This window comes from Astatotilapia calliptera, chromosome 7, assembly GCF_964374335.1.
Source record: "Astatotilapia calliptera chromosome 7, fAstCal68.1, whole genome shotgun sequence".
Lineage (NCBI taxonomy): Eukaryota > Metazoa > Chordata > Actinopteri > Cichliformes > Cichlidae > Astatotilapia > Astatotilapia calliptera.
The window spans coordinates 12,465,259-12,477,976 of NC_137428.1; the positions used below are offsets into that span (position 1 = coordinate 12,465,259).

Here is a 12,718-nt window from a genome sequence, read left to right on the forward strand (position 1 = left end):
GTGTTTGACTCTGACACTGACAACGAGGATTTGTTTGGTTTTGAAAGTGACAACGAATGAAAGAAGCTGAGAGTGGATGACGAAGCCACCCTGAACCTGTTCGTTCCGACACTGGAGAAGAGGACTTTGGTGGTTTTAGTGCGCAGGAATATGGTGGTGAATGACTGACTTTTCTTCTTGTTGAAGCCGTGTCACTGCACCTGAGCCTAAAAGGTAGTCCGAATCTATTTTTCTGGTGTGCTGTAGGTTATTGTTATGTACTACATTTGTTACTCATTTATGAAGCACAGTACATGTTTCGTACTTGTAATTACCAGTACTTGTACATATACCTAAAAAGTTATGCAAATATGTACCCGTAACTTGTTTTTCAAAATATTAATAAAATATTAATGTCTCCAAACAGCCATCTCTTTCCTGACAATTCCCTTTGTGCATATTCTCTTACATATGATAAGTCAACATTGAAACACCTGCGGCTTTTAGTCAGGTGCGGCTAATGTATGTACAAAACAGGATTTTCCCCTGATTTTAGCTTGTGCGGCTAATATTCAGGTGCACTTTGTAGTCCGGGAAATACGGTAGTTCAGTTCTGCTAAACTATTTGAATTAACTCCAAATTAAGTCTGGACCAAATTTTTGGTCCAGACTTAATTTGGAGTTAATTCGCATACACATGCACGCATACACACACAATACACCATTATACATCATCTGAAACACCAGTGACTCACTATCTTCCTGACACCAGGAGGAGAGGTCTTTAAGGCTTTTTTCTGATCCTGAGTCTGCATGTCTGAATGTAGAGTAAACACATGGTACCTAAGAAACAACACACCTCTATCAGAAAGCATGCACTTTTCTGCAAGCTTTTGTCTTCTCAGCACAACTTAATAATGAAACAAGCTAAGCAATGAAAATTAAGGACATATTTGCATTACATTACATTACATAATTTCCTATCAGCAACTAAATTGACCATGTGGTTACATTCCCAAATGCTTACAGACTTTTAGAAAAAGGTGCTCCAACGTGACCTGATACATGCCCCAACTTTTCTGAAATGTTTTACTGGTATATCAAATATGTTATTATATAAAACAAAGACAAAAAAAAACTCATTTCAACTTTGGGCTTAACATAATACCAGAATCATTGGATTGTGTTTTTCTTGACATTTTGAACTGTATCCCAACAGAAACCATTTTACCTTTCACTTTGGCCAGAGAATCTCTTATCATCATGGAGAATGCGGTCCCTGAGTTCCACTATTTCATCATATCCAGGAAGAAAAATTAGGATGGCACCTAAAGACCAAAAAAAGGCTCACTTTCTAGCACAGCTGGTGATATCTGTTAGATATACTAAACTAAGTAAGGGCATTGTGAATTAGAAAAGATTAAGACACTGCTATAAATCACAGGTTCACACCAATCTGCATTTTATGTTGATATTCATGTGCTACCAGATTTCCCATTGCTTTCTATGCTGTTTCATGTTACAGCAGAGCCTGTTGTAACCAGACTTAAGAGTATTGCACTGGCTAGCACCCAAAAACTTTGGCAGCCACCCTTTCATTAAGACCCTTTTTGATGAGGTGTCAGTGAACAGTACATGAATTCAAGAGCTCCTTGAATTCAGCTCCTGTGTCAGGTCTTTGCTAAATGTTTTCCTATTTCTTAAGGACATCTCTTTCAGATTTTCAGATACTATTCATCTGCTGCCGACAGTTTTGCTAGGCCTGCCACTTGTCTAGTTTCCTTAAGAACAGCCTGCACGCTAAGCAGAGATGTGCCATATTTTTGGCTAATAGCGCTTTGGAAATAACTTTGTTGATTCAAAAAAATGCTATTTTTGTGTCTTACAGTTGACATTTTCCTCATATCAAGAAATGGAAACAAATCATGGCTGACAGTAACATAGCACCTAAGGATAGAATTTAAAATTGGTTCTTTGCCAAATTCTTGCAGTATGTGTTATGTGCCTTTTTATGATTAAATGGTTCACAGTTCAGTATTAAATGGCTTGACAAACAAAAACCCTTCCTTTGAAAATCATCAGGTGCCATGAGTGAACTTAAAATCAATGTAAAAGCAGACAATGTCCACAGAAAAAAAGACCTTCAGAAAGTCTGGAGAATTATTGCTCAAAACCCCTTTAAAAGGACAAAATAGAGTCTGTCTCCCAAAGTAAATATATAAGGGGTGGCTTTATCGTCCTGATACTTACCATCACTGGTATTGGAGCAGATGTTGTGCAGCAGATTCATGATGAGCTCCAGGTCTACCCACTGATCATCAAAGCTATGATGGTACAGCCTGAGAAGTTCTTGGTCTTCTAAGCTCATCTCAGGGTCACACTGCACCAGAGCTGACTCATTGAGGTTGCTCACCTCTCCCAAAGGACTGCACAGTAACAAAAATATTCAGTTGCTTCACAAAGAATTCATAAACCTTAAAGTTTTTCACAAGACTCAAGTGTTGTAAACATAAATTACAATGAATAAAATTAACATCTGAACAACTAAAAAGCTTTTAATTTATGTATCTGGTATTTATTACATTTCAAAAAATTATAATCAGAAACTGACACTTCCCACACTTCATGATGCATGCTCAATCAGCCACGTAAGAAAATCCCAAAATGTTGATTCTGTTCATCTGGACATAGAGTTTTCAGTGGGAGAAACATTAAGTGACCCATCCAAGTGACTTACTCAGTCTCAGCTGACTGCAGGTTTCCCCTAACCTCATAAATAGTAAATTTGCATAATGACTGACACTAAATGGTAAATGGACTGATTCTTATATAATGCTTTTCTACTCTCCTGGAGTACTCAAAGCACTCTATACAACATACCACATTCACCCAATCACACCCAAGCACTGTTTCTATGCTTTGAAGTGCTAACTACAATTCAGACACATTCCTGCTCTGATGGATTGGAGAGGAACTTGGGGTTAATATCTTGCCCAAGGATACTTCACATGCAGACTAGGGGGAGCCAGGGACTGAACCACAAACCTTACGATCAGTAGATGACCTGCTCTACCTCCTGAGCTACAGCCCCCCCCCCCACTGGCACCACTAACGAAAAATGGGCTGTGAGGTCAGTTTCTTTCATTAATACGCAAATTGTCATGACCATTTGCATATTACTGATCAAGAATCACGCTACGTCCAGATGAACAGAATCAACTTTTTGGAATTCCCACACTTCAATGGGGGAGTTTGAGTTTGTGTTGCCAGAGTGGGGACCACATCTGAGGAGGTAGAGATTTACCTGGAGTAGTGTCTATCTGTGTGTCTATTATTTTACTATTTCCATATCATTATATATTCAGTACCAGTGTGTGTTTTGAGTTATGAGTGCACTTATTGCAAAATGCAGTGCTCTGATTGGTCAAATCTGTTTATTCCGATCCAAAAACTAGAAATAAATAAACAGGACAATGACCCCAAACACACATCAAAAGTGGTAAAGGAATGGCTAAATCAGGCTAGAATAAGGGTTTTAGAATGGCCTTCCCAAAGTCCTGACTTAAACCCCATTGAAAACATGTGGACAATGCTGAAGAACCAAGTCCATGTCAGAAAGCCATCAAATTTAACTGAACTGCACCAATTCTGTCAAAAGGAGTGGTCAAAGTTTCAATCAGAAGCTTGCCAGAAGCTTGTGGATGGCTACCAAAAGCGGCTAATTGAAGTGAAAATGGCTAAGGGACATGTAACCAAATATTAGCACTGCTGTATGTATATTTTTGACCCAGCAGATGTGATCACTTTTTTTTTTCTGTTAACCCATAATATAGTCATAAAAGAACCAAATTTCATGAATTTCTTTTGTGACAAAGAAGTATCTGTTCCATGTACTCTATCAGAGGAAAATCAGAGTTGTAGAAATAAGGCTGTGTGATGAGCCCTTTCCTCTACTCCCTCTTCACCCACGACTGCAGACCTGCTGATTGTTCCAACACCATCATTAAGTTTGCAGATGACACCACAGTGATTGGCCTCATCAGTGACAACGATGAGGCCGCCTACAGGGAGGAGGTGGATCGTCTGGCTGAGTGGTGCGACAGAAACAACCTGCTGCTTAACACCGAGAAGACTAAGGAGCTCATCGTGGACTACAGGAGGAATGCTGACCCACATCGACCCATCCACATTAAGGGGACGGCTGTGGAGTGTGTGACCAGCTTCAAGTTCCTGGGAGTCCACATCTCCGAAGATCTCATCTGGACGACCAACTGCTCCAAGCTGGTCAAGAAGGCTCACCAGCGCCTCTTCTTCTTGAGGACTGAGGAAGAGCCACCTGTCCTCCGACATCCTAGTGAACTTCTATCGCTGCACCATCGAGAGCATCCTGACCAACTGTATAACAGTCTGGTGCGGGAACTGCTCTGCCTCGGACCGGAAGGCGTTGCAGAGGGTCGTGAAAACTGCCCAGCGCATCGCCGGAGCACCACTTCCTGCCATAAAAGACATCTACAGGAAGCGGTGTCTGAAAAGGGCTGGGAAAATCATCAAAGACCCCAGTCACCCATCACATGGACTCTTCACCCTCCTGCCCTCTGGGAGGTGCTACAGGAGCCTCCGGACTAAGACCACCAGGTACCGGAACAGCTTCTTCCCCACAGCTGTCAGACTCCTGAACTCTGCCTCCTGACATCTGACCCACGTTAAACTCATGGACTGAACATACACACACCCACAACCACCTACACTCACACACACACACACACACACACACACACACACACTGGACAACTGTACCCTCAAACACACAATAATAAAATGGACTGAACCACCACTCACAACCACTAGCACTTTATATAGGCTCTGTAGAAATTATCCACATATCTTGCTTATCTTAACTGCACTACTGTATAGCTCTGTGTAAATAATCATTCTGTACATACGATAATTTTTAATCCTACAACTGTTTATAACTTGCATAGTTCCCATTTCTGTATAACTGTATATCTCAGATTTCTGTATAGTTTTTTATTTCATAATCCTGTTCATAGCCTGTACATAGCTTGTACTCACTACAGCCTGTACATACTTATAGTTATAGAATATTCATAACATACTTCATACCGTGTACATTATAACACACCATAATAGACCCATTTCTGTAATATACTTGCATATCTATATTATTGCTAATATATATTGTAATATATCTATATCATGGCTAAAGAAACTGCATTTCGTTGCCCTGTACCTGTGCAATGACAATAAAGTTGAATTCTATTCTATTCTAAATAACGGGAAACTCAAGAGAGCCGTAATATTTTGTTCTTTACAAGTGTATGTAAACTTTTGACCATAACTGTACATAGCTATGACCAACAGATGCCATATGTAAAAGGGAAAAACTCATTTAGAATTACAACTATAAGACATTAACACGTGTACATGTCTGAATACTTTCCAAAGGACAACATTTCAAAAAACACTCACATGGATGATTTCAATAGATCCACAGTATCAGTCTGCTGGAAGTGCTCGGCAAAGTCTAAGGCAGTCCTGAAAACAGAATAATAAAAAACAGAGTCACGTGTATGAAATTTTGCAGTTTATGCAACTACATTTTTGATTATTTTATTTATTTTGATTTCTTTCTTTCTTTATTTATATTTTTTTTTTACAGGAAGACTGTAGTAAACTGTAGTTACTGTTAAAGATTACATTACTTAATAACTACTACTACATGCTTTAATAAATTATAAGATATGCCTTGTCTATTTCTATGGATGATGAAAGAAAACCAAACAACAGGGCTGTGAATCACAGACTGGTCACTGTCGATTAATAAACCGGATTGTGACTGTGTTTTCTTACCATCCATTGGATGCCTTGATGTTAATGTCAGCACCCAGACTGAGGAGTTGCTCCAGCTGTGTAATAAATCCTCGACCTGCTGCTGCCATCAGTGGTGTGGTCCCTGTTTCACTGTGCATGTAGTCCACTACATAAAAAGATTTGGGAAATCAATCCAAATCAAACTGAACTGGAATATCATGTAATGTAAATAAAACTATTTCTCATCATTATTTTTTTTTGTAGTTTTATGATAGTATCTCCAGCTTTACATCAACTTAACACTGTTAGTGTTAAATGTTATTTTGTTAACAACGACACTTAAGATAACCCATCAGATTCATACCATTAACACTTTCACTGAGGATCAGATTGAAGAGCTGAATGAAAGAATCTTGGTCCTCATTTAGGAAAATGCTAGAAATGCATGAGTCCATCTCCCTCCTCAGCCATGGTTCCATCTGTTCAGTGTCCTTCTCATTCTGTAACAAAACAATATAAAGCATAACTTGTCTGGATAAAACAATTTGCTGACATATAAACAGACGTCTGTTTATATGTTGCCAAAAATCAAAGTTTGTGTTTTTGTGTTTACACCCATTTCCATTATCTGGTTCAAGAGTGTCAAGATTTCTATATGACAAAATGTAACCATAAAACGCTTCATAATTCTTCAAATTGCTATGGAAATAAGTATAAAGGCATCCAAACTGTAACTTGCTCTATAGAATTAACTCATGCTCCACCTCTGCTAAGAAACGGGCACGTATTAGATTCATTCAGGATAATAAACATCTTAATATCATTTTAAAAGAAAGTCCACGGAACACAAGCCTGTGTGCTCTTGTTTACTGGTACAAATGTCAAGTCTCTCCACATGCTTTTCCAAGTCACATCTGCGTCCAATCACTAAACCTGCAGCCTCTCATTCAGCCACCGCTCTGCAGCTTCATCTCCTAGGCTCTCCTGCTCAGGCCTGACACCCGATTGGCTGCTGTGCTCTGGATTTTTATTGGCTTGGATTAGTTCTCCACACTCTGGACTCTCAGCTCAGTTCAGCACTGCTCCTCAGAACAGCTGGCAACCACCCACTTCCCTATGGGTTTGGTCACATACTCCCTCACTCTGATCTGCTCAGTTCCAACTCAAAATATCATCCTCAACACAGCAGTAATTATTCATCTTTATAAGCTCATTTTAGGTAGAGTCATAAAGTATGAGATGATGGGATTTTATTTAACAGTTTTACAAATGTCAAAATGCACTCTTGGCAGTCAGTATTATTTAAAAGCTACTTTCTCATAGTAGCAAACCAAAGTGCGAGCAATGTGAATATAGAACTATAATATTGTTCTGATGTGTGTCTATACCAGGGGTCGGCAACAATAAAAGGCAGCAGGGCTGCCAGAGTCCAGAGTTAAAAGAATATCATTAAAAATCCTTCAAAGTGCTGTGTCAGTGATATGTAGTGATTTAAAACCAGATTGAAATTTTTCAGAGATCTTGTTAAAATCAAGGTGGGCCTGCAACTGTAAGTAGACCACTTTCTCCAAAACTTTAGAGAGAAAAGAAAGCTTTGAGATTGGCCTGTAATTGGACAGAAAAGTTGGGTCCAGGTTACGTTTTTTAAGAAGAGGCTGAACTATAGCTTGTTTAAAGCATGATGGGACATACATGCTTAACATAACATAATATAATTTACAAAACACCTAAACCCTATATTTAACTGAAAACAACATCTAATGTTAGAACCTGCTAATATTAATTTAATACAATCTTTCTTGAATATATGCTCATTATAAATTTATTGTAACACTTTTCAAAACTGTCGAATCAGTGAAATGCATGAAACTTCTACACAACGCAAGGCTCGCAAAATTTCAAAATCTCTGGTAGCCCTTTGAGCCGGCACAATTCAGTTTTTGGTAGCCCAAAATAAATTTAAGTAGCCCGAATAAAAAAGAGAGCATTTTTATTTATGTTTTTGTTTCCGTGGGCAATAATGCATTTCTTGCATTTCTCATGGGTTCTGATGGGGTCTTTCTTAAAATGACTGGTCCCAGTAACAAAGGCACTTGTTGACTCACAAATCGAATGAAACTCACAACACACCTGGGAGAACATCATGTTATTTAGCTCGTCATATTCCAGCTACAGAAATTCTTTTGTCCATGAAACCAAAAAAAGCTGCGCTTTTTTTTTTTTTGCCTCATTGTCTGATTTGTCATAACTTTTCCATTTTGTGATCGGCTTTTCTTTGGCTGTCCCTTCTTCACCCTGACCTGTCTTATTTGGCTGAGCAGAACTAAAATACCGGCTTAAATCTTGCTGCTTTTACACACGTACTTACATAACGGTCAGCGATTCTCTGCGCGATCAACTTCTCACATGTTTAAGCTTGCTGCGAGAGATTTCACTTGTCATGTTTGAATAGTAAGCTAATGAGTGATAAGACTATGTCAGAGGAATTGGTGCGCAATTAATCGTCACTCACCAATCAGTGCTGCTGCTCTCTACACACCGTTCACGCGATCGCAAAGTGACGGTGAAAGCAAAAAACAAGCGCAAATTCAAACGCGATTTCAATATGTCACATATTGACAGTGGCTCATCAATGCCAATGACATAATTACCCAGCTACATTTTCGAAAGAATGCAAAAGCATTGACATATATTTTTCCTTCCTATGATAGCCCGACGGGCAGGGCAGAGATAGATTTTGGTAGCCTGACTGGAAAAATTGCTAGCCCTGGGACGTTGTGCTAGCAATTTTGCGAGCCCTGCAACGAACATTGGCTTTCAGTCCATCTGTGTCTTTTGTTAATGCACTAGAATTACAATAGTTTAAGATGCTGTTAGAAAACTTCAAGAAGTAAGCAGAAATCAAAACAAAAGTCAACTTCAGATATCAGTCTAAATGGTCAGTAAAGGGCTCCAACATTGGCATGGGTAATTGAAAACATCTGAAAACATTAGACACCCCTGTCTAACAGCCCTATCCCTCTCCTTAGTTTGTACATGTAACCTTTCTCTGCAGAAAACACAAAAATAATATTTTTTATTATTCTAGGTGTAACAGAGAACATGGTGTATTTTGGTGGTGGTGGTGGTTTACCTGCTTAAAGCCGCTAGTCCCACAGTCACTGTCAGGGAGGAAGCCTGTGGCATGGGTGCTCTGTTTCTGCCCAACAGAACTGGTCTGTACTGCTTGACACCACTCTGTTAAATATTTCTGTTCTCTGTCCTCTGAGAACCAGAATGTGTGATACACAAAAGAGATTAAGACAAGACCAAACAAACGCTGTGTATATGTGTGTGTGTGTGTGTGTGTGTGTGTGTGTGTGTGTGTGTGTGTGTGTGTGTGTGTGTGTGTGTGTGTGTGTGTGTGTGCGCAGTCATACTTTTTTCTGTCTCTTCCTTGTATTTCCTCATGTCCTTTCTGGTGAAACCTGTCAGCCTCAGAATATCCTCTAGAAAGAACTCCTTCACCTCAAAGTGTCTTCCTTTGACTACAGGAAAAAAAGGAACATTTTTGAACCCCTCAAGTTATATCAAATAAAATGAAAACATGACTTTTCAACACATATAGACAATCCACAAACCTTGGAGAAGCACACTCATTTTTTTATTTCCCAAACATATGAACTTATTTTTGAATATGGAAATGAACTGTTCCTGAAGGGAATCCATGAAAGCATGTCCATTTATCTTATCTGTATTAAAAAATAAATGCCTTAATGTGAGCTGTAGCTGCTGTACAGATTTATGTTCAACATCGACATGAATAAATCTCCTTCCATGTAACTTTGCTCAAATTACAAATGAATATAATTTGAAATTAATTTTGCATTTTAATTTCATCTGGATTGATTTAAATCCACTGTTGACTGTAGAGCTGCAAAATTACAAAAGAAGTATCATTATTTAAATAATTATGGACTATATTTTGGGCAATGGCTACTGTTAATCTAGAAGCTTTTGTCATGTGTTTCTTTGTTTATATAACGAAAATATTTATACTATATCAAGTATATATAACTGTTGCTCCATTGGTGAAAATAGTAGTCATTTCATTATTTGTAAGTGTTTCAGGACCTTGCTCTAAACCGCAATCTTTAATCTATTATCTCAGTTGTTCAGCTGTGACTCAGACTATGCAACCTTGTTTCCACTAGTACAAAAAAAAGAAAGGAGCTGTCATAATGAGCAAGCTTGCTATACTTATGACTTTAGATCATTATTATGACTTCTCATAATTACAAGATTTTTTTTTTTTTTACTACACAGGGTTATTTTTTTAACCTCTACTTGTCGCCATTATCCCAGATTTTGCTCTTATTGTAAAGCATTTCCTCTCATTGTAGTAAAAACAAAGGTAACTAATAAAGTAAGCAAAGTGCTAAAGCATCACCAGCTGGTATTAATTTTGATTTCACTAACACTTTGTAGACAGGTTTGTAGACTTACGGTGAATAACTGGGCAGGAGCCAAAGTATTGACGGAACAGGTCTATATCCAGAGCTGCACTAGACAGGATCAGTTTTATTGTGGGAATCTTCTGAAGCACATCCCGCATCTTCGTGAGGAGGAAGTCAGTCAGACCATCACGCTCATGCACCTCATCCTGTTGAGAGTCAGTTTTATTTTCTTTTAACTATCTCCATTGGTTTAATGTTGCTTTCTGTGACATGTTGTACTACATCTTGCCTACTATGTGAGAAGAGGTAACTTCTTGAAAAAGCAAAGAAGGCAGCAAAAACACTACATTCCACTAGGACAGTTTTCATTTATTTACTATTTATTTTATATACCAGAAACATAACCAAGTATAGCCAAAAATCTAAATCAATTGGACTGCAACTGTCAGCACCAACTTGGATGCCGCTGCTTGGCCATGGAAACCCATTCCATGAACCTCTCTATGTCCTATTCTTGAGCTAATCTGAAGGTTATGTGGAATTTGGAGGTCTGTAGCTATGGACTCTGCAATAGAACCTCACTAGTAGGGATGGTATCGTTTAGGTTTTATCCGATACCAATACCAAACCAGTACTTCTGAAACGGTGCCAGTGCTTAAACGGTGCTCGAACCAGTGCTTAAAGAATGGAGAACACACAATTTGTCCAAAAACCTCTTATGTTCAGCTGTTTTTTTGTGAAAAGATAACAATGTTAGCCTTTTCTGCAGCTATAGGGCATATATGGTATCACTCTTGGCTGGAAGCAGTGCTTAATCAATTGAAGAAAAAAAAAAAAAAAAAAAAACTTTGTCCAAAAACCTTTCATGTTTAGCTGTTTCCCACTTTTTCTTTTGTCATTTTAGCCTTTTTGGCCAGGGTGAAGGGAGTATCTGCCATCAAACAAGAAGACAGCCGCATGTAACTACGACTGTGTTTGCTAGTTCACCTTACATGCATTAATGTAATAACGTGATTAGCCTACTCAACGTAAATTACACACGAACAACATTAAGCTACTCCCTCAGAGAAGAACGGCTGCTGCTGCCGTCATCATCCATCATCATTTCTGCTACACTGGCAGGGCTAGGGGCCAGGACTCTTCTACTCGGGTTCTTGGGGGATGTTGCTAACTCCGCGTCCGATAACAGGCACCACACCCGCAGTAGATGTGCTCGGTGTGTGGTTCGCAGCAAGCTATCAAATACGGCGCATTTCTCGGCTTTTAACAAAATGCTATACGTCGCCAGGTGTTTCATCAGATTCAAGGTGTTACCTCCTTTGCACAGTATCACCTTAAAGCACTTGTTGCAGGCTGCTGAGTTTGCATCTTTTGCTGTGAAGTACAGTCAGACTTTTGACCGCTTCGCCTTGGGCATTTTTAATCTGTAGCTCTGCTCTAAAAGAACGTACGCACCTGTGCCCGCCTACTACGCTTGCAAAGGTAAAATGATTGGCTAGAATCCAAAGTGTATGACATCTCAGGGGGGGGGGGGGGAAGCACAGAAATAAAGCACCGAAATGTGCGCTGCTTTTTGGTCTGGTTACTACAGTTTATGTCAGAACCGGTGCCTTAATAGCACTGGGTACACTGCTCAGTGATTTTACATGGCATCCTAAACTCCTAATTGCTTTCACTTTGTTTTAATATCACTAACAGTTTAATAGATGGCCTCCTATCACGGTATTATGCTATTATCACTGAGCTCCTGAGAGAGACCCATTCTTTCACACATTTGGAGAAGCAGTCTGCGTGCCTAGGTGCTTGATGTTACCTTGATTTACACAAGTGGCCCTGGAAGTGATTGGAAAAGCTGACCTCGATTATTTGTATGAGTGAATAATGTGTGAATACTTTAGGCAATATAATGTAGATGAAAATTTTTTTAAGACTATATGCTGTCTGCTTGTATAATCCTCATACCCACCACAATGACGTGTGTGACAGTTGTCAGGCTTGCATCTCCAGTCATCAGTGTTCTGAGGAGTACCCCACTGGTGCAAAAAGTCAGCAATGTCTTGGGAGATACCCTGAGAAATGCAAAGTATTCATATTTATAATTCCATTTTAAGAAACATGTAACTTCCAAACATAAATCACTCTTCAAAAAGTGCGAAGCATGTATTTTAAAATGAATTTCGTATTTAAAAAGCTCAGGTTTTTCATTGGCTCTGTCATGCTTCTGACATCACTTACATGTCAGTACTGTCAATGCTTCAGCTGAAAGTTCACACTTGTAAAACAAGCTGAGAGGACCTCAATGCAGGCGACTGCAATATCAGGATGAAAATGTTTGCTATTAGACTTGCATTGAAGCCAGATTGATTTTATAATTATTTGGGAATAAAAACACTGTTAATTTGAGATCTTTAAAAGGCAAAAGAATGAGATCACGGATCCCCTAGTGACAGGATGAGGAGTTCAGTCAATCA

The 12,718-nt window shown here is 39.0% G+C and overlaps 1 protein-coding gene across 1 annotated transcript in view; it reads right to left on the minus strand.

Annotated features, from left to right (window-relative positions):
- Positions 1-12,718, minus strand: part of ythdc2 (YTH domain containing 2) — a 39,349-nt gene that overhangs the window by 21,339 nt on the left and 5,292 nt on the right. The window contains 10 exon segments of the mRNA XM_080303459.1: positions 735-822; positions 1,211-1,307; positions 2,230-2,405; positions 5,470-5,535; positions 5,851-5,977; positions 6,176-6,311; positions 8,945-9,075; positions 9,231-9,338; positions 10,297-10,453; positions 12,214-12,316. Coding sequence (XP_080159585.1) covers positions 735-822; positions 1,211-1,307; positions 2,230-2,405; positions 5,470-5,535; positions 5,851-5,977; positions 6,176-6,311; positions 8,945-9,075; positions 9,231-9,338; positions 10,297-10,453; positions 12,214-12,316 — 1,189 coding nt within the window.